Source organism: Scardinius erythrophthalmus (assembly GCF_964197995.2).
Source record: "Scardinius erythrophthalmus genome assembly, chromosome: 6".
Lineage (NCBI taxonomy): Eukaryota > Metazoa > Chordata > Actinopteri > Cypriniformes > Leuciscidae > Scardinius > Scardinius erythrophthalmus.
Genome location: NC_138226.1, coordinates 47,331,584 through 47,354,181, shown reverse-complemented (window position 1 = coordinate 47,354,181; position 22,598 = coordinate 47,331,584). Strand labels below are relative to the sequence as shown.

General features: G+C 44.2%; 1 protein-coding gene across 1 annotated transcript; it reads right to left on the bottom strand.

Moving 5' to 3' along the window:
- Positions 1-1,871: 1,871 nt before the first annotated feature.
- Positions 1,872-20,951, bottom strand: LOC308692736 (tripartite motif-containing protein 16-like). Its single transcript, XM_081369048.1, has 6 exons — positions 20,295-20,951; positions 10,027-10,122; positions 9,706-9,939; positions 7,737-7,896; positions 3,090-3,137; positions 1,872-2,850 (listed from the first exon to the last, which is right to left on the bottom strand). Exons 1-6 carry the CDS (start codon positions 20,871-20,873, stop codon positions 2,216-2,218), a joined length of 1,752 nt encoding a protein of 583 aa, XP_081225174.1. The 5' UTR covers positions 20,874-20,951; the 3' UTR covers positions 1,872-2,215.
- Positions 20,952-22,598: the final 1,647 nt, after the last annotated feature.

Below are 22,598 nucleotides of genomic sequence, written 5' to 3'. Positions count from 1 at the left end.
GTTAATTGGAACAAAATGCAATGCCAGCCAAATTTATATTTTGAAATTAAAATTTCCCATTCAAATTTGATGCACCCTAATATATATATATATATTTCATATAATACTATAATTTCATTTACTGAACTTTTAGTGTTTCAGAACATGTTTTTGCAGCTGAGCATTAACTCTGTGCATAATTGATGAACAAAGACTTTTATCCACCCAAAACCTATTTAATAATCTGTGTTTTTCCTGGCTCGAAATGAAGCGTAGGTGCTAAAATCCCGATCATGTATTTTAATAAGACAATTAAATGTGTATTTTTTGTAGACCATCATATAGCCTACTGTTTTTCCCACAGTATTTTTGTGGGTTGAGCTCGGTACCTCTAGGGGGGTCCGGGGGCATGCCCCCCCGTAAGAAAATTTTGTACATTTTAAAGATAAATTCATTAATCTGGTGCACTTTGAGTCCCCCGAATCTGCTGTTAAAAATAAATAATCCACCCGCCAACCTCCCGAACCTATATGATATTCTCTGATTTAGATATCTGCATCTGATCATCACATTTCAATTATTCAAATTCTCAGTGTTAAGCATGATAATATGATAAAATATCACACTGAAGTTGGCTGATTTAAAATTAAGATTGATTTAAAATAAAAGTTCTTCTTTTGTCAAAATTACATTTCCAGCCTAAACAGAGGTTTTACTCCCTTCAAACTTAAATTGTCAATGTTTCATTACATCACTGTTGGAAAACACTCTTATCAGAATAATATTTTAGCTTTTTAAAGGGCATTTCTTTCCCTAATTTTTACTCTCTATACTCTTTCCTTACTCTCAGGGAACTGAGGTTACGTTAGTAACCGAGTACGTTATTTCTTATTTTATTTTTTTGATATTGAAAATTGTTTTAATCAGGGCATTTGTCCGGTTGGGTACAATTCTCTTTCACTTGTCCCTTAAAAAACACACGCACGTGTCCCGGACAAGCGTTAATGTCGAAATTCTATTCAGATCAGTAAATTACCAAACAATCATAAAAGAAAGAAATATTATCTTACCGTCATCGTGAGGTGAAAACGTTTATATACTGTCCATGGGTGAAAATGAGGATCCACTCTGCCAGACTCTCGTGAAAGTGCTTATCTATAGCACGAAATTTATTTCTCGTAGCCTACCATTTATTCGCCAAAAATAGTTTTTGCGTGCATATGATACGCACTTTATGGTGTGTAATACGCACGTACTCCACACCCCTAATCCTACCCAAGGGGTTTAAAAAAACAAACAAACTATTTTTGGCGTATAAATGGCACGATAAATAAAATGTATCTGTTTATAAATTCAACAGTCTGTAAATTCCTTCAGAAAACAGCGTGTGGCGCACTTGAGCGTCTTTTCAGACACAAATCTAATTTGAATTACTTTCTAATGGGAGCGGCAGCGCAATACTTTGATTAATATATATATATATATCACATAATAAATTATGTTTCTATTATTTTAGTTTTAATGAAAAACCAGGGGACCCCCGAGGTAATTTTTTTGGGCCTTATGGGGGGTCCCTTTATGCTTATGGGGGGTCCCGGACCCCCCCAGCCCCCCCTCAATTCGAACACTGCCAAATTAAAAATAATTAGGAAGCGTTTAAGAAGCTGGACATCTTGTTGGTTTTATACAAATGACTTAAACAGAGAATATTTGTTTTCAGTTTGAATCCGATCATTTAAAAGTACATACTTAAATGTTTATAAAGGTATATGGCTCATAAATGTGTGACAAGTATTCGCTGAGTTTTGTTTCAGTTTATAGACGTGCTCAAGAAAAAAAAGTTCACCGCGACAGAGAGGCAGAACGCACACCCTGTTTATTTTCTTTATTTTACAAAAGCACAATGTTTTGATTTGATTGTGAGTGGACACATACAAAAGGAGAAATATCAGATTCTTTTTTTATATTTCTTTTTTCTGTATGACTATAAATGACGGGGAAATGTAAGTTTATAGTGCTACAATGTGGAGAAGATCCAGCAAAACGCGCCCGCGCGTTTGTCGACCTCAGAGGGTTAATGTTTTGTGCTGGTGTTTATTAAATGTGAGTGTTCATCGTCTTTCTGCGTCAAGCCTCTTATCTTGGATTATCTAGTTGCCAGTGTGTGACAGTCTCTGATTTATCATGCAGCTCAAAGCATTATGGGTAGAATTTCTCTACAATCTATCCTGATTCATCAACACAGTTTCACTGATGATCCAATACCAACCCTAAACCCAGGATAGAGCGGTTGAGTGAATGTGGTCTGGACTGTGTGGATGAGGCTCATCGTGTCAGAGACGCTGTAGAAGGACAGAGTTCCTGCACTGTGATCCACATACACTCCTATTCTCCTGTGATCCACACACACTCCTGTTCTCCTGTGATCCACACACACTCCTGTTCTACTGTGATCCACACACACTCCTGTTCTACTGTGATCCACACACACTCCTGTTCTACTGCTGATGGTCTTTACAGGGAGTTCAGTCTCTATGTTATTGTGTCTGAATGAGTAACTGTCAGAAGAGCTGAACAAACTCCAGGACTGATCATTACGTCCAAACACACACTCTTTAGCCCGTCCCTTCCTGCTGATGCTCTTATATGACACTGATATACACACACCAAACACACCACCACTCCACTCAATCTCCCAGTAACAGCGTCCACACACACTCTCTCTACACAACACCTGAGCATAATGATCAAATCTGTCTGGATGATCAGGATACGACTGCTCTGGGTTAGTGTTATAAATTACTCTGTTCCTCTCAGACAGACGGAGGAATTTATTCACTGTGTTCAGATCCAGAGTGAGCTGATGGGAATCTGATGGAGATAAAACACATCAGAATCAGGAATTATGAATCTGTCTGATCTTTTAATGTATCTGAACTCTTCATGTTCAATATATCATCAGTGTCTCAGTGCAGTTTACCAGATATCCTGAGCAAATCATCATTTACATGATCAACTCTAAAACTCTTCTGTCATGTTTTCTTTCACTTCTCCAGGAAGAACATGAACACACTCAGTGAGTTTTTCTGCTTGTTTTCTCGGTGACTTACATTGTAGGAAGTTGTTCCTGGTCTTGGGAACAATGTTGGAGAAAGTGACTGTGGAAATCAACAGAAATGAAGAGTGTGATTATCATGTCAAGAGAAAATGATCCCTGCATCCGTTCCTAAAGGGGACCTATCATGCAAAATTCACTTTTGTATGGTGTTTGGACATAAATGTGTGTTGGCAGTGTGTGTACACAACCACCCTACAGTGATAAAAATCCACTCACTCCTTTTTTTTTAATCTCCATAAATCAAAAGCAGTGTCTCCCAACGACCCGTTTTCAGAATGTGGATTTAGTGACATCACTAAAGCCACAGGCCCCGCCCCCGAGTGTTGACTGACATACCGTTATAACTTAGACCCGCCCGGATCGAGTTCACTGCGAGTTGTACACATCAGCCATTGCTGCAGCAATGCACTCACGAGAAGCGTTTAAGGTGTTGTAGCTGGATGTATTCATTCACATAGCTCTCTCTATTTACTCTTGAAATCTGCCAGCCACTGAAGACGAGGTGGATTCATTTTGTTTTCAAAGAAAATGCTCCCTCAACTCTACAGAAATTTATATAAGTTACTTATGCACTTCTTATACTGTTTACTCAGCTCTAACAGTGATTTTCTGAAGAAAAACTGATGCTTCATCTTTTGTGTGACATACAGTAAACTTTATTAAACTCATCAGTATATTTTGTGTCATCATTCAGACAATTAGATCGTCAGACGGAGTCCTACAGCAGGCTTGCATTAATAGTGTATACAAGCAATGCCAAATAGGTTATAATCGTAATTAAACTAAACTATACCTGTTCCAACTCCATACAGCATATATTCTCTGACTCTGTAGGCATTTTTATGGTCGAAATGAACACCATTACTGTAACGGTCACCAGCTGGAGTGCCCTTGAGAGCCACCAGAGGGCACTCCACACCGGACTTATTATATTCACTCACAGACTACATTTCCCATCCTGCATCTACCTGGACTGATTACTTCATACACCTGTACTGCATTATACACCTGCACTGTTTCTGATTACAGTCACACCTGATCCTCATTCTATAGACTATTTATGTCACACACATTCTCACCCCAGTGCGAAGTCTTGTTTTACTGTTGTGAACTTTTCTGAGCGTTTATTCCTGTGACTGCCTGTTTGTATTTTTGACCTTGCACGTTTCTGGATTTCTCCGTCTGCTGCCTGCCTACGTTACCTCTGCTTTGATCTCTGACTCTGATTGTTTGCTGCCTGCCCTGATCTTCTGCCTGGTATTATACTACGATTTAGTCCTGTCTTCACTGCTGTATCTGCTGGTTCTGACCATTGCCTGTTTGACCACTCTTATTAATAAATCAAGCTGCAAATGGATCCCTCTGAGTCTTCCAATTCATAACAGAAGACTTCGCCATACCCAGATCCAGCAGCAACAACAACATGGACCCAGTAACTAGACTCTGCTCCATCTTCCAGGATGGTCACCCCATAGAGGACTATGTGGGTGAGTTTGTGGCTTGTTGCCACCTGGCACCGCTGGACGATGGGGAACTCAAGGATTGCTTTTGGATGGGACTGGATCAGGACGTGAGTTTTTCTTTGCCTGAGGTTGACCCCAGATGGACTTTGGTTCAATATATAGATTTTGTTTTGCTATTTTGTGGGTCTCCCTTCATAGTGGGCGAGGTTGAGGCCGCACTTCACGCCAGTTCAGCCGAGCCTGCACTTCATGCCAATCCAGCCGAGCCCACACTTTACGCCAGATCTGCCGAAGCCAGGGCAGTATGCGTCGTGCCCGCCGCCCCTGAGACAGCAAACGACATGCCCACCGATCCAGAGCCCTTTTCACCGCTGGTCCCGTCCAGCACAGAGCCTTCACCGCTGATCCCGTCCAGCACAGAGCCTTCACTGCTGGTCCCGTCCAGCACAGAGCCTTCACTGCTGGTCCCGTCCAGCACAGAGCCTTCACTGCTGGTCCCGTCCAGCACAGAGCCTTCACTGCTGGTCCCGTCCAGCACAGAGCCCTCACTGCTGGTCCCGTCCAGCACAGAGCCTTCACTGCTGGTCCCGTCCAGCACAGAGCCTTCACTGCTGGTCCCGTCCAGCACAGAGCCTTCACTGCTGGTCCCGTCCAGCACAGAGCCTTCACTGCTGGTCCCGTCCAGCACAGAGCCTTCACTGCTGGTCCCGTCCAGCACAGAGCCTTCACTGCTGGTCCCGTCCAGCACAGAGCCTTCACTGCTGGTCCCGTCCAGCACAGAGCCTTCACTGCTGGTCCCGTCCAGCACAGAGCCTTCACTGCTGGTCCCGTCCAGCACAGAGCCTTCACTGCTGGTCCCGTCCAGCACAGAGCCTTCACTGCTGGTCCCGTCCAGCACAGAGCCTTCACTGCTGGTCCCGTCCAGCACAGAGCCTTCACTGCTGGTCCCGTCCAGCACAGAGCCCTCATCGCTGCCCAGCACAGAGCCCTCTTCATCGCTGCCCAGCACAGAGCCCTCTTCATCGCTGCCCAGCACAGAGCCCTCTTCATCGCTGCCCAGCACAGAGCCCTCTTCATCGCTGCCCAGCACAGAGCCCTCTTCATCGCTGCCCAGCACAGAGCCCTCTTCATCGCTGGTTCCGCCCAGCTCAAAGCCCTCTTCACCGCTGGTCCTGCCCAGCTCAAAGCCCTCTTCATCGCTGGTCCTCACAGAGCCCTCTTCATCGCTGCCCAGCACAGAGCCCTCTTCATCGCTGGTTCCGCCCAGCTCAAAGCCCTCTTCGCCGCTGGTCCTGCCCAGCTCAAAGCCCTCTTCGCCGCTGGTCCTGCCCAGCTCAAAGCCCTCTTTGCCGCTGGTCCCGTCCAGCTCAGAGTCCTCTTCGCCGCTGGTCCTAACCAGCTCAAAGCCCTCGCCGCCGCTGGTCCCGTCAAGCTCAGAGACGCTTCACGTCACGTCTGCCGATCCAGAGACTGTTCACGTCACGTCTGCCGATCCAGAGACTGTTCACGTCACTTCTGCCGATCCAGAGACTGTTCACGTCGCTTCTGCCGATCCAGAGACTGTTCACGTCACGTCTGCCGATCCAGAGACTGTTCACGTCACTTCTGCCGATCCAGAGACTGTTCACGTCACGTCTGCCCGTCAGGAGTCTCGTCCCGCCGAGCCTGAATCTGATCCTGATACTGAACCTGAATCTGTTCCTCTTCTTCTGCCCACGCCTGTGTCTTCGGACAAGATGGCCGACTCCACGCCTGTGTCTTCGGACAAGATGGCCGACTCCACGCCTGTGTCATGGGACAAGATGGCCGACTACACGCCTGTGTCTTCGGACAAGATGGCCGACTCCACGCCTGTGTCTTCGGACAAGATGGCCGACTACACACCTGTGTCTTTGGACAAGATGGCCGACTCCACGCCTGTGTCTTCGGACAAGATGGCCACCGCATCCCCTGAGCCCGTTCCTGTTCTTGAGCCCGTTCATATTCCTGAACCGTCGTCTCCGCCTGAAGGGTCGTCTCCGCCTGAAGGGTCGTCTCCGCCTGAAGGGTCGTCTCCGCCCTGGCCGCCTGCACAGCCTGCTCCGCCCTGGCCGCCTGCACAGCCTGCTCCGCCTTGGCCGCCTGCACAGCCTGCTCAACCCTGGCCTTCTCTATTACCGCAGTCTCAAGATCCTCTTCCGCTCCACGGACCTGGCCCTCCATCCCGCCCCCGGATCCGCCTCCGGGCCACCTCCCACCTGGACAGTTTGAGCGTCTGGAAGCCGCTCTTTGGGGAGGGGTTATGTAACGGTCACCAGCTGGAGTGCCCTTGAGAGCCACCAGAGGGCACTCCACACCGGACTTATTATATTCACTCACAGACTACATTTCCCATCCTGCATCTACCTGGACTGATTACTTCATACACCTGCACTGCATTATACACCTGCACTGTTTCTGATTACAGTCACACCTGATCCTCATTCTATAGACTATTTATGTCACACACATTCTCACCCCAGTGCGAAGTCTTGTTTTACTGTTGTGAACTTTTCTGAGCGTTTATTCCTGTGACTGCCTGTTTGTATTTTTGACCTTCCCCGTTTCTGGATTTCTCCCTGTCTGCTGCCTGCCTACGTTACCTCTGCTTTGATCTCTGACTCTGATTGTTTGCTGCCTGCCCTGATCTTCTGCCTGGTATTATACTACGATTTAGTCCTGTCTTCACTGCTGTATCTGCTGGTTCTGACCATTGCCTGTTTGACCACTCTTATTAATAAATCAAGCTGCAAATGGATCCCTCTGAGTCTTCCAATTCATAACAATTACTGTGACTGTCTGTTTTATTATTATCATCTTCCCTGTTCTGGCTCTGATCGCGGTTGCTTAGGCTCCGCCCCCTGTGACGTGAACCAGCAGCTCATTAGCATTAAAGGAGAAGCACTAAAACGGTGCGTTTTTCACAGACCCAAAATATTGTGCTGTAAATCAAATTCTGTTGGGTATTTTGAGCTAAAACTTCACATACACACTCTGTACTCTGTACACTCTATACACTCTGGGGACATCAGAGACTTATTTTACATATTGTGAAAAGGGGCATAATAGGTCCCCTTTAAGACATTTCTAATATGATCTTCTACATGATCTGATCTGATGGAGGATCATTTCTGAGAGCAGAATCTCCAGGACTTTACCTCTGTCAGAGATCTTCTTCAGCTCCTCTTTGCAGAAATCCTCCAGTTTGTCTCTCAGCTGACGGACAGATTCTCTCACGCCATCAAAAGAGGAGAGAGAACTGAAGGGATTGTCATTTACGTCTGTAGATTCAGGAGGAGCTGAGAGAGACTGGAAACTCTAGAGAAAACAGAAATCAAAGCTCATCACCTCCACACTTCATCAATAACCTGCTCTACTGTCAGATTTGTGCGGCTCTTGTTGATCTTTAGTAACTCTCCTCAATCCAGCACTTTCACAGCATCAGCTTCATTCTTCTCATATTCATTATGTGACATTAGAGACACAAGTTCTAGCGTTTACACTATATGTGAACTTCCTAGGAAATCAATTTAAGCTCAATATTAGCTTGAGAAATACATAATTTTATTAAAAATGCTGGGATCATAAATCCAAATGTTTAGTGTGTTTTGAAATTATCTATTTAAAAAATGAATAAAAAAATCACATGTGAATAAAATCTAGAGGTCAGTAATATACCAACATCTCTCTCACATTAAATATTAGAAATAATCATGTCATTATCCTGATCAAATGCATCAATCTCCATCTTTGCTGTATTATATTGTGTAAATTTAACAAGTTTAATACACTGGGAATGTCATTAAAACCTTTGTTTTATTCACAGAATTATAGGGCAAAGTTTGCTAAATTCATATTTGTGTGATGAAAATGCATTAATATGTGATTTTTTCCCGTTAATTTTAATTTCTATGAAATGTGAAGTACTATATAATTTAATATATGCTTGGGTTTGGGGTCATTTCATTTTTAATAAAGCACTTTAAGTTTTATTGAAAAAACAATAGGCTACTGTTGCATTATTAAAAGTGAAGAAACAATACTGTTGTATTAAAGGAAATAATAAAACATTTCTCATTTATTCTATTTGTTGTCTATTTATTTTTCGTTTAATTCATTGTGTGTCTAGAGATTGGCTTTATCTAAAAGCACACTGAATTAATTTTGACATGGAGTGAATACAGAGCGACGTTTTTTATTAGTGATCGGGCAGCGAGTGATGAGGAGAGAGAAATGATCAACTAGAAATTTCCATAGAAAATAAACTGAACAATCAGTTTACTATAAATGAGTTTAGATTTGGATACTGTGAACTGGAACCTGTGAAACTTTCATTGCTAACAAACTACGGTGAACCACCGAACACTAATGTTGTTCCTACAACCAATATGAGAGCAGAAAAAAAGAATGAATGTACATCAGTTGGGAATCATTTCAATGTTAAGAAACAACTTATTCATATATTTTATAAAAAAGAATCATATCAATGTTTACTTACACACTCAAAACTTAATTGTTTAAGTTAAGTTTAAGTTTTGAGAGTGTAAGTTTTGGGAAGGGGCAAAATGTTGAGAAATGGCCCTGGTCTCATTGTAGACTCGAGTAGATTCGCTCAGGAAAAGCAGTTCAAAATCTATGAGCAGATTGAACATTATTTATAACTTTTGAGCAGTTAATGACACTGAAATCCACAAGGACTCTTAGGACACGATCCCAAGGTCAGGTTTTGTGTGGTTTCAGTATGTTGAAGCATTGCTAATATACAGACTTCATGTTTAGGGTCTTCATGGTCAAATTCATCAACATGTTAAAGGCAAACCATTATGAAAATACTGTCAATTCTGTCAAGTTTTAAAATCATCTGATGCAACTTTGATGAGCATTACTCAAATTGCTACCATGAAGTTCACTGATTCCACCATTATATAAGAAATCAGAAGGAAAATGATGTAAAAAAGTTGAACTGTGAGTGAAGATGATCAGATGAGAGTCTGACTGATGATTATATAATAACCGAACACACAGATCAACACTTCAGTCAGCGGCTCATTCTGCTCTCATGAAATGTTTCTCTGAGAGTCTCTTGCTCAAGTCCACTATGATCCTGTTCTTCTGGATCTCTGTTACCTGCAGGAAATGTATGTGATCCTGTGTGTGTGAAAGCTGCTCCAGCTCAGCGTCTCTCCTCCTCAGATCATTGATCTCCTGCTCCAGTCGCTCCAGTCGTTCTTCAGCTCGACTCACTGCAGTCTTTTCCTGATCTCTGATCCGCTGTGTCGCCTCAGAGCGGCTTCTCTCAATGGAGCGGATGAGCTCAGTGAAGATCCTCTCACTGTTCTTCACTGCTGTGTGTGCAGAGCGCTGTTAGGACACACATCACAATCACACAGTGAGCTTCAGTGAGTCCTGACTGAGACTTCTCAAACTTCTCTTCTTCTCCAGACTCACCTTATGAGCCTCTACAGCCTCTCTCAGCTGCTGAAGATCTTTCTCTCTCTGCTGGATCCTCTGCTGGAACGACCTCTGCGTCTCCTTCAGCTGCTTCTGCAGCACAAACCAGTAACACAGATGGCACTTTATACTGGCACTATATCATCATGTGAAGAGTTGAATCCAGTAACAGTAGAATTAATAACCAATGGCTGGAGGTTCAAACCCCTGAAGGGATGATTGATCAGTTTTACCACCATTGTACATGAATTTACATGAAGCATAAGGCATAGTGTTTATCGTGCAATTTATATGTAAATGAGTTAAATTACTAATCATTTGGATCCGTATTCTAAAGTGAAGATCATGGTAATTAACTAGTTTCTGAAATCATTTTAAGCTTTTGAGGTTTTTGGTGAAGTTTTAGCTAGTAAGTCCCATAGAAGTATACAGTAACACTTGAGTCATTACTAGTTAGTTACCATGATTCTTACAGTAGTTACTAATGAAAAGCCAATCCTAAAGTGTAGAATCTTCTAATCATTCACAAGATATTCACACACACACACACACACACACACACACACACACACACGTAGATATGTATATATGAGCTAGCTAATTATTTCTATATGACAGCATAGGCTAATTATTGACAGCTTTCATAAATCATAAGTCTGCTATGCTACTACATAATGATAATGTAAATAACGTAAATAAATAAATAATGTAGTGCTAGTCATTTGTCCTGCATTAGTTATTGATTAGTTTTGCATGAATTATGAAAATGTTTCAGTAGTTCTCTGGGAAGCTTTACAAAATAGTAGTTATTGATTAGTTAATAGTGAACTAAGACTTTCATCTGTGTGCTATTACTTACTAATTCGTTAATCAGAGTTCTCTTACGAGAGGTTCTCTCGTATTGCGTAAGTTGCTTACGCATCGGGAAAGTCTTCTTTCTTCGAGATCTGAAGCCAAAAATTATCCTTAATTTTGTATTCATTGTCAAGGCAGTGCGGCAGCAGGCAGACCATGGCAGGCTGTATAAGTATGCTCATTGGCTGCTCAGCGGCAACTGCTTAAGCCTACCAGTGAGCCCTGTGTGACGTCACATCCAATGGGGGCGCTTCGCGCCCTCCACACCCCTCTAACCGTCAAGATGGGTGTGGCCAGTGTGTATATAAGGAGGGCTCACAGGCTGAAATTCAGATTTTCTTGTCTTCAGTGAAGCTCTACGCATCGCTGGATCTTGAGAGCCGCCACCGTTGAAACCAGCGACCAGCAAGCCTAGGACAGCGCCTGAGGAAGCTGGCCGCCTTCAGCCATCCGTGCCTGCTACGCTATCCGGCGACATATCCTTTTATTACTGCTGTGTGTGTTCGCCCTGCGACACACACTTTCTCTCACTGTTCTAAAAGAGCACGAGGCGTTTTTGTCAAAATGCCTCGTTTTTCCTGCGGCTCGTGCCGCGCCCCGCTCAGCAACGGAGACCGCCACCTCTTCTGCGCTCTCTGCCTGGGCCGCGAGCACGCCGCCACCGCACTCTCTACGGGCGGCTGCCCTGAGTGCGAAGAACTTTCAATGTCCCTGCAAATGAGATAGACACCCTCCCTCTGTTCGAGCCGCGCTACTGTGCCGCTCACAAGGGATGGCAGAAGCGGATGGTCTCGGAGCGAGCTTCCTCTCCCTCTGTTCGAGCCGCGCAAACTGCGCAGCTCACAAGGGACGGCAGAAGCAGACGGTCTTGGAGCTCTCTTTACGTTACAAGAAAGCTACTCTGTCCTCGCGCGTCACTCACCGGCGAAAAGGAGAACAGAGTGTTTTCGTCCCGCCGTGGCCGGACCTACCTCCATTTCTCACACATTTCTCAGTCCCCTCTTAAGTTCAGGCGACTGGAATTGTTCATGATGACGCTCTCTTATATGCTCGCTCTAACCAAAAGCTAGTGTATTCTCCCCTGTGGCTCAGTGGCGGAATCTTAGGCTTTCGCGCCAGAGACCTGTGTTCGATCCCGGCTCTCGCGGCAGTTAAAAATGTATGCTGTTCGCTTCTCCGAGCTTGAGGCCAGCTTTTCTTACATACAGAAAGCGAACCCGCTCTCCCCCTTGTTGGGCCGTGCAGATTGCTGCGTGCAATCCGCCGTATCTAAGCACCAAGAGCACGCGTGCTGCGCCCACCCCTCCGTTTCGAGCTCTCGAGCCCGCGACGCGTGGCGATCAGAGCCCGGAGGCCATTCTGCCCCTGGCTGCACACGCAAAAGCGTGGGAAGCTATTCCAGGCACATCAGAATGGGTGCTAAGCACAGTAAAAAGGGCTATACTCTGCAGTTTGCTCGCCGCCCCCCGCGCTTTCAGGCGCGTACCGAGACGAGAATGAATGGGGAAGTAGCACATCTACTTCGAGCAGAAATAGTGACACTTCTGTGCAAAGGGGTTATAGAACCGGTTTCCCCCTTCTATGAGCGAGTTGGGCTTTTACAGCCGTTATTTCCTCATTCCCAAGAAGGACGGAGCTCTCAGAACGATTTTGGATCTGAGATATTTGAACAAAGCTCTTATGAGAAGACCGTTCAAAATGCTCACAACCAGGCAGATCCTCGCGCAGATTCGCCCGAGGGACTGGTTTATCTCTCTCGATCTAAAAGGCGCAGATTTCAGATCCAGATAATACCCCGTCACAGGCCATTCTTGAGATTCGCCTTCGACGGTCAGGTATATCAATACACCATCCTGCCGTTCGGCCTGTCTTTAGCACCCCGTACATTCACGAAGTGCATGGACACGGCTCTCGCTCCCCTGAGAGGTCGGAGAATGCGAATTTTGAACTATTTGGACGATTGGCTGATTCTAGCACAGTCAGAGGCCGAACTCATCGCCCATAGGACAGTGCTTCTCAGCCACCTGGAAAGCCTGGGGCTCACGGTCAATTGGACCAAGAGCTCATTAGTGCCCAGTCAATCAACCTCTTTCCTGGGTTTGGATCTGGACACTGTGGCAATGACAGCCCGCCTGTCGACTCAGCGCGCGCGCTGCATTCGACTCCTGGCCGCATCCTTCCAACCGGGCAGCACCGCACCTATCAAGACATTTCAGAGGATGCTGGGTTGTATGGCTTCAGCTGCAGCAGTGCTTCAGCTGGGTCTATTGCGTATGCGCCCGCTACAACGCTGGTTGAACGCCCGAGTGCCTCACAGAGCCTGGGCTTCCGGCGGCATTCGAACCAGAGTGACTCAAAGATGCGTTTCAGCACTGAAGCCCTGGTTAGCGGCCGACTGGTACCAGCGGGAAGTGACAATGGGAGCCATCTCACACCGCAAAGTTATCTCGACGGACGCTTCCACCTCAGGTTGGGGCGCTCTTTTCGAGGGCAACCCGGTCTTTGGCCTGTGGTCAGACCAGGAGAAATGCCTCCACATAAACTGTTTGGAGATGATAGCGGTCGAGAGCTCAAGCGCTTTCTCCCATTCATACGGGATCACCATGTGCTAGTCCGCTCGGACAACATGTCCGTGATGTCCTATGTGAACCGACAGGGCGGTGTCAGGTCCAGGAACCTGTACAAACTGACAGAACGCCTTCTCGTGTGGGCTTACCGCTCGCTGCGCTCGCTGAGAGCCGCGCACGTGCCGGGCCATCTGTATGTCGGCCCAGACAGACTGTCCAGAAACATTATTCCCCCGGGAGAATGGTCCCTGCACCCCCAGACAGTCCAGTTCCTCTGGCACCTATTTGGCAGAGCGGAGGTCGACCTCTTTGCGTCGAAAGACAACGCTCATTGCCCGATATTTTTCTCGAAAAGCGTGGACGCGCTGTCCCAAATCTGGCCCAGCCTCCCGCTGTACGCTTTCCCTCCGATCTCCCTGTTACCACAGGTCATAGCGAGGATCAGGGAAACGCACCACCCAGTGCTTCTTATAGCCCCGTGTTGGGAGAACCAAATCTGGTACCCAGAGCTAGTGAGGCTGTCGCACTCACCCCCATGGCCGATCCCGGTGAGGAAGGATCTCCTCTCTCAAGCCGGTGGATCGATCTTGCATCCCCATCCGGAACGATCGTCTCTGCAACGGATACCCGTTGACCTGCCAGAAGGGGTCGTGAACACGATCACGCAGTCTAGAGCCCCCTCCACGAGACGGCTCTATGCGTCTAAATGGTCTGTGTTCTCTAAATGGTGCGCTACTAAGAGCTTGGATCCACGTACATGTGGGGTCCCGCGAGTGCTCTCCTTCCTACAGGAGCTGTTGGATAAGGGCAGGTCCCCTTCCACGCTCGAAGTATATGTGGCGGCTATTGCAGCGTTCGCTGAGACGACGCGCAGCCGAGCAATAGGAAGGAACGAGCTTATTATCCGTTTCCTCAGAGGAGCTAGACGGATGAATCCCCCGCGGCCCCCCTCGGTTCCTATCTGGGATCTGTCCTTGGTCCTGGAGGCCCTGAAGGCTTTTCCCTTTAAACCGCTTGAATCCGTGGATCCACAGTACCTTTCGCTCAAAAACATTTTTCTGATAGCTTTGTCTTCAGTAAAACGTGTGGGGGATCTGCATGTGCTATCTGTTAGCCCTGCATGTCTTGAGTTCAGACCAAATGACTCAAAAGTCATTCTCAGACCGAGACACGGTTACATCCCCAAAGCGATTGGAACCCCCTTTAGGGCACAAATCACCTCCCTTTCGGCTCTGCCAGCATCCGATAACGGGGACAGTGATAACTTCCTATGCCCTGTTAGGGCGTTGAGAGTTTACATCACACGCTCCGCCGCTTTCAGGCGTTCCGATCAGCCCTTCGTTTCTTTCGGCGGACGCACCAAGGGTCTCGCCGCCTCGAAACAGAGCCTGCCCAGGTGGATAGTGGACGCGATTGCAGCAGCTTACGCCTCCAAACACCTGCAGTGCCCTTTGGGTATCAGAGCCCACTCCACTAGAGGCATGGCCTCTTCGTGGGCCTTGTCCAGCGGAATTTCTATTCACGATATTTGTATGTCGGCGGGCTGGGCCTCCCCATCGACATTCGTGAGGTTTTATAACCTGGAAGTTCCTGCCTTGCAGACTAAACTGTTATCAGTATAAGTGGCATGTATTCTCTGCCCAGTCGCTCATGAGCAGATTACGTTCATATACTGGTGATATTTCTGGTATGGCACAAAGGGAAGGAGTATTTTGCACTCAGACCGGCTGTGCCGCTCTGTTCCTTATTCCCCCGTTACGCGCTTCTGTACCAGTGCTGGCCCGCGCTGCTGGCCGCCCGTCTTACACCCTGTCACGCCGGGGATTATTCTCCCCACAAATAGACTAGTAAAGCCGCTCTATTTCTTTCCCTAATATGTGCTTATGTACTGTGTGGGCCCGCGCTGCCGGCCGCACTGTTTACATTGATATGTATAGACTGGCTGTGCCGCTCTATTTATATACGAAGTGAAGTGCTTTGTACATGTGTTGGCCCGTTTCTCCGACCGGCCACCTGTTTTCAGCGTTATGTTTTCCCCGGTCTCCCTGGGATTCATGTGCTGGATGCTCGGCGCGCACGGCGTTGACAAGAGGTTCCCGATGCGTAAGCAACTTACGCAATACAAGAGAACCTCTCGTAAGAGAACGTACTCGGTTACCTAATGTAACCTCGGTTCTCTCTAGAAGAGGGAACGAGTATTGCGTAACCTGCCGTTACGCGCCACGAGCTTTTGCGCTTCAGACTATGAAAACCAGATATTTCAGCCTGTGAGCCCTCCTTATATACACACTGGCCACACCCATCTTGACGGTTAGAGAGGTGTGGAGGGCGCGAAGCGCCCCCATTGGATGTGACGTCACACAGGGCTCACTGGTAGGCTTAAGCAGTTGCCGCTGAGCAGCCAATGAGCATACTTATACAGCCTGCCATGTCTGCCTGCTGCCGCACTGCGTTGACAATGAATACAAAATTAAGGAAAATTTTTGGCTTCAGATCTCGAAGAAAGAAGACTTTCCCGATGCGTAAGCAACTTACGCAATACTCGTTCCCTCTTCTAGAGAGAACCGAGGTTACAATAGGTAACCGAGTACGTTTCTTGTTAGTTAATAGTAGTTACTGGATTGTTAATATTGTTTTACTCATTTGTTCCTGTGTAGTTATTCATTAATGAAAGAACCTTATTCTAAAGTGTTACCCATTGAACTTGCATTATTCTTGACAGAGATATACAGTATCTTGTCAAACAATGGGTGAATATTGTCCATTATTTTATGTTGCTTTATTAAAGGGGTCATGAACTGCATTGTTTTATCATTTTATAATGTTTCCTGGGGTGTGCACTTATAATGTAAGTATGATTTTGACATAAAAAATTGTCATAATTTAGAAATAAAAGGCATTTTTTCTACCCTGATTTTAGCCTCAGCGTAAGTCACTGATAAACTCACGCTGTTTGATTGACAGTTCCAGCGATTATATAATTTATTTACAGTTTTAATAACAGAATATTTTCATCCTACTAAGAGAAACTATGTGAAGTTGATCGTTTAGTCACTGGTTTGATTGAGTGACACATAGACAAAGAACATCTGACTGTACATGAATCATTACATCAGAAATCACTGGTCACAGATCAGGCATTATAATTAACAGTTACTTACATGTTGTGGCATTACTATCGAGTCCATATCTTAGAAGTCTGTTTGCAAAGCCGGTGCCGAAATTGCAAATCATTTACTAAAGAATCCACAGTGAAATGTAGTGAATACAAATAAATAATGCTCAACTGAGACATTCACATTAATAACCACATTCCTATCATTACGATCCTTTAGAAGATAATGTTGTTTTTAGTCGAGTGATCCTGCATCTTCTCTCCTCGTGATCTGATCTCTCTAACACGCCAGTGGACACAACCAGTTGTTCGCTGGGCTTGGTTACAGTAAAAGCTGTTTTTAGACTAACAAGGAAGTTTTCAGATCTGATACTTACAGTACATTCTTATAGTATGATGACGTCTTATAGGTGAAAAGCTCAAGGAAAATTTGATTCCTCAGTTCATGACCCCTTTAAAGCTGTTTTACAAAAGTTTGTAAATGTTTGTAAATCAATGTTTACTCAGTGGTGGAAAGAGTACTGAAAAAACATACTCAAGTAAAAGTACCATTACATTCCAAAAAATGTAGTGTGAGTAGAGTAAAAAGTACTTGTCAAAAAAAAAAAACTACTTGAGTAAGCGTAAAAAAGTAGCTTATTTAAAAGTACTCATGAGTAGTGAGTAGTGAGTACTGAGCTGCAGATTCTACCCCCTTATAATAAACACTGTGCACTACAATTTATAAAAAAAAAAATGCACATACTGTAATTCACATTGGCCCTCATTTATCAATCTTGCGTAGAAACGGGCGTATATATTGGCGTAAGATTATGCTTACACTCCTCTCATCGCCTGATTTATGAAGCTGTGCGTACCTTTGAAATTCTGGTGTACGCAATACCTTCCCTTGATAAATGCTGCGGCTGAAATCGATCGTCATTAGAATAACACGCCCCTATATATTCAAGTTTCCGCTCCCCCCACGCCCTCATTTTACGCCATGGACACACGGAAGACGGCAAATTAAAGAGAAACTTCTTTGAGAAAGAGAAAGCGAAACCAGAGAAGTGGAAAGAAACAAAATTGATTTCCAGATTTTTATTATTAATGACGCTTATTGTTATTTAGAAGAAGAATGTCGTTATTATTATTTGTATTATTATTATTTAAAAGAAGAAGAATGGCATTTTTATTATTTTGTCAGTCTGAATTATTTTTTTGGTCATTGAAAGCCTTTCATTACTAAACCCAGTCCGTGCATACCTGCCGGGCCTAACCCTGCCTAACCATCGTTTCAAAGAATAGTACAACGGCGAGCGCGTCGAGTATAAACGCCTCGTCAGTTTGGGGAGGTGCGCGCGCAGTCTGCGGAGACTCGCGCTGCGGAGCCAGGCGAAAGTATAAACAAGGCTTGAAACGTCAGGTAAAGCGCACAGGCTCGCAACTGAAGGAATACATATGCCTACAAATCAAATGATTTGGTAAAGTCACACAAATTAATCATTGAAGTCCATGTTGCACAAAAATAAACATTGAAGTTTATAATTACTATGTTGTTGTTTTTTTTACAGTGGGTCATAATATATCATATCTTTTAGTTTGTCAGTGCGTTTTGTGGTGTTAGGAATTGTTTTTCTGCGCATTCCCGCACTCAAAACGTGCGTACACCACCTCCTGAGCAGGTGTAGGATTTGAGCGTGCCGTACGCCAAAGTCCATATTGATAAATCTCAAAGTCACCGTGGTTTTGGGTGTACGCCAGGTGTACGCTGGAAATTTGGTGTACGCACTTTTGATAAATGAGGGCCATTATATTTTGTTCTTTGTCAGAAAGATTGAAGAATATCTATCATCTATCTTTTTAAAATGCATCAAATCAGTACACTCATCACCATTTAAATCATATTATTAAAAAAACAAAAACATTTAAAATTAGGTGTAAGGCCACTGAGCCTGAGCATGCTATTGTTGCACATACAATATCAATATTCATAACTGTGCAAAGAATTCAAAAACCTTTAGAAACTCATATGATAGTTCAGCATCACACACCATGAGATGGGTTAAATAGAGAGATTAAAAAATACCCAATTTCTCTCCAAAACGGTACCAATTTTAGTATTTTGATAAATGAGAATCACTAATATTATCAGATTACCTCACCTAATGCACTGAAAAAGGCTAAGATAGTGAGCTAACACTAATTACACTGTAATTCCATGCTATTAAATATGTTACAATCTAAACGTAAATGCACATTGTTCTAGAAGGGTGGCGTCATCCCTTACATTTTACACGGCTACATTTACTCACATTGTAATGCTGATAATATCATTTGTAAGGAAAATTGTGCATTAAATAGGGAAGTTATATCCAGGAAACATTTACAAAAGAAACAAACACACACACACACACACACACACACACAAATGCATGTCTCTTTGTAGTCTCTGCGAAGCTGTTTTATCAGCAGCATCTTTTTTTGTCTGTGAATTTTTAATATAATTTTTCGTGTAAAGAATGCTACAATTTAGCGGGTAGAAGTTTGATACGGTTAGACTTTGTGTGTGAGCACTTTGTGGACTACAACTGTTTGCTGCTTTCGACGCGTTTGAAACGTCAACACCACTATCACACGGACACTAGCTCACGGATCCTGCTAAACATGGCTGTGTCTTTGGTGCACTTCACCGCCTTCTTTCAGGGAGAGGACTAAATCGTTGAGGTTGGCGAAAACCACGGGTAAGTCAACTTTATGGGGTGACGTCACATAGGCGACATGTAGTCTTTCTCATTTTGTCTTTTCCACAACTGCTAGCCGAAGAATCATACCATATACTGTCAAACTCGTAACATGAAAAATTATATAAAAAATTCACAGACAACATATGTTCACATTCATGGCACAATTCAAACAGGACCAGAAAATAATTATTTTCTCCCATTCACTTGCATTGACGATTTTTCAACCTAGAGGTCCAGCGGGGTTTTACGGATGGGCGGGACTTACCAGCTCTATAATGTGATTGTGAAGTAAATGTGAGCGGGAATTCACCGCATTATAAACTCGTCACGCTGCAATACCCCCAACCCAACCTCACACCAAATGTTAGGCCCTGTAGATAGCCCAGCCAATATAAATATTATAGTAAGCAGAAATGTGAAATGTACCTAAGCATATTAGAGGAAGACGCTGATATCTGGACTGAATTGATGCTTGAAGAATGCACTTCCACACAGCAGTCACGAGTAACAGCAGGAATAGGTGGTTAAAGTTTTCTATGCTTAATTTGATTTGATGACAGTCACGAGACCGATTACTCGATCCAATCACGTTGATGGATAAAAATAAAATTAAAACAAGCATGTAACGAGTAACGACCACAAACAGAAGGAAAATAGCGGAGTAAAAGTACCGATACATCACTTAAAATATACTCAAGTAAAAGAAAAATTACACAATTTTTAAACTACTCAAAAAAGTACAACTTCTGAAAAAAACAACAACTACTTAATTACAGTAACGTGAGTATTTGTAATTCGTTACTTCACACCCCTGTGTTTACAGTGTATTTTCACCATATTTTCTGTTAAGTTAAATGTGAAGCACAAATACGCTCAGCAGTGAAAGTCCACTTACAGCTTCTGTTCACTTCTGTGACGTCTGCAGTGTGAATGATGTTTCCTGATCATATGGTGCCAATATAAATAGTGTCAACATTATTTCATCAGTGTGTAGTTTCATACCTGTTTCTCTGTCCTCTGTGCTGCAGCTGATACAGTGTCGTGGTTTTTATGATCGTCCATCGTACACAGCACACATATAAACTTCTGGTCAGTGCGACAGAAAACCTCAAGGAGTTTATCATGTGTTTGGCAGATCATCTCCTGCAGTCGTCCAGTGGCATCAGTCACTTTATGTGGCTTACGGGAGAAATATTCCTCATGACGCTCAAAGTGAGTTTGACAGTAAGACTCCAGACACAGCAGACAGGACTTGATGGCTTTGTGTTTTCTTCCAGTACAGACGTCACACTGCACATCTCCAGCTCCAGCGTAACAGTCAGCAGGAAGTTTAGTCTTCTTCAGTTTCTCCACCAGTTCAGCCAGCATGGTGTTTTTAGCTAAAGCAGGTCTTGGCCTGAAGGTCTGTCTGCACTGAGGGCAGCTGTAGACTCTCATCTGATCCTCCTGATCCCAGCAGCCTGTAATACAGATCTTACAGTAACTGTGTCCACAGGCAGTGGTCACTGGATCCTTCAGGAGATCCAGACACACTGGACACAGGAACTCATCCTGATCCACGGAAATTCTGGCTTCTGCCATTTTACTGCATGAGACACACAAACACACAACAAATCAACTTCAGTTTCTCCTTCACAAACTCTTCCTGCTTCCTGGTTCTGTGTTTGAGTGACGTGTGCAAAACAGGTTTATCTGTCGATCTGAGAGCAACTCTGAGCAAGGAAAAGACAAAAACTTTCATCTTAGTGAGGAGGCGGGGCTGAGCTCGTTGCTACGTATGACGCACTCTTTTGAAGAATGTTTGTTCGAAAGGTTTGCATGGCAGGAACAGCTATTAAAACAAAAGCTTAGAGTTTATATTCCGACTTGGAAATGTGCATCAAAACACCAGGATGTTCAGCAAAGAATCACTCAGCTTTTCCCCAGAATCCAGGCTCTTGTCTTCATACTAACAGGGTTGCATGGATTCGCTCTCGTTCCTGAGGAAGGCGTTAGCGCCGTTGTAAACGTTTGAGCCGGCATTGTTACTCTTGGAAAGTGGAGTCGATCCGTACAGGCCGTCTCTACCGAAGTTGTATCATTTTATAATGTTTCCTGGGGTGTGCACTTATAATGTTAGTATGATTTTGACATCAAAAATTGTCATAATTTAGAAATAAAAGGCATTTTTGCTACCCTGATTTTAGCCTCAGCGTAAGTCACTGATAAACTCTGTTTGATTGACAGTTCCAGCGATTATATAATTTATTCCCAGTTTAAATAACAGAATATTTTCATCCTACTAAGAGAAACTATGTGAAGTTGATCGTTTAGTCACTGGTTTGATTGACTGACACATAGACAAAGAACATCTGACTGTACATTAATCATTACATCAGAAATCACTGGTCACAGATCAGGCATTATAATTAACAGTTACTTACATGTTGTGGCATTACTATCGAGTCCATGGGCCCTATTTTAACGATCTGAAACGCAAGTGTCAAAGCACAAAGCGCAAGTAACTTTGTGGGTGGGTCTTGGCGCTGTTGCTATTTTCCCGGTGGGATAAATGACTCTTGCGCCAGGCGCAAATCTAAAATGGGTTGTTCTGAAGTAGCTTCATTATTCATAGTTGTGGTTTGGGCGTAACGTCAAATAAACCAATCAGAGCGTCATCTCACATTCCCTTTAAGAGCAGGCGCGCTTGTTCTAAAGCGGATTCCTATTATAACGGCGGATTTGCCAGGAGCGGTTCACAGCCGAGGAGAGCAACGCTCTCGTCAGGGACGTTGGGGATGGAGAAACCCACCCAAATTAACTTCGGTTAAAAAGGCATATGATAATTTGGGTAAATGTGTAAGCTAGATGTATGCTTTTATAATAAATTGTCTATCTATCTATCTATCTATCTATCTATCTATCTATCTATCTATCTATCTATCTATCTATCTATCTATCTATCTATCTATCTATCTATCTATCTATCTATCTATCTATCTATCTATCTATCTATCTATCTATCTATCTATCTATCTATCTATCTATCTATCTATCGTAATAATGCCAGCAGCCATATCACCCTGTAGCCCAAGACTGGTGTGGAATGAGACATAGGAATGAGACATGCGTCGGTGTACAAAGTCAATTGCGCTGGGTGCAAGATAGGGCCCCATATCTTAGAAGTCTGTTTGCAAAGCCTGTGCCGAAATTGCAAATCATTTACTAAAGAATCCACAGTGAAATGAAAGCTTTAGCGTAATTTAGTGTAGCGGGACGCCGCATTGAGGTGAGAGCAAGTAACCTCTATACGATATAGCTGACTAC

What these genes read in the sequence shown, in the direction of transcription:
- LOC308692736 (XM_081369048.1), bottom strand. Translation starts at nt 20,873, where the DNA reads ATGGCAGAAGCCAGAATTTCCGTGGATCAGGATGAGTTCCTGTGTCCA. An exon ending in CACAGAGGACAGAGAAACAG is followed by an intron (nt 10,123 to 20,294) that starts GTATGAAACTAC and finishes TTTGTGCTGCAG; the next exon opens with AAGCAGCTGAAGGAGACGCA. An exon ending in CAGGAACAACTTCCTACAAT is followed by an intron (nt 2,851 to 3,089) that starts GTAAGTCACCGA and finishes TATCTCCATCAG; the next exon opens with ATTCCCATCAGCTCACTCTG.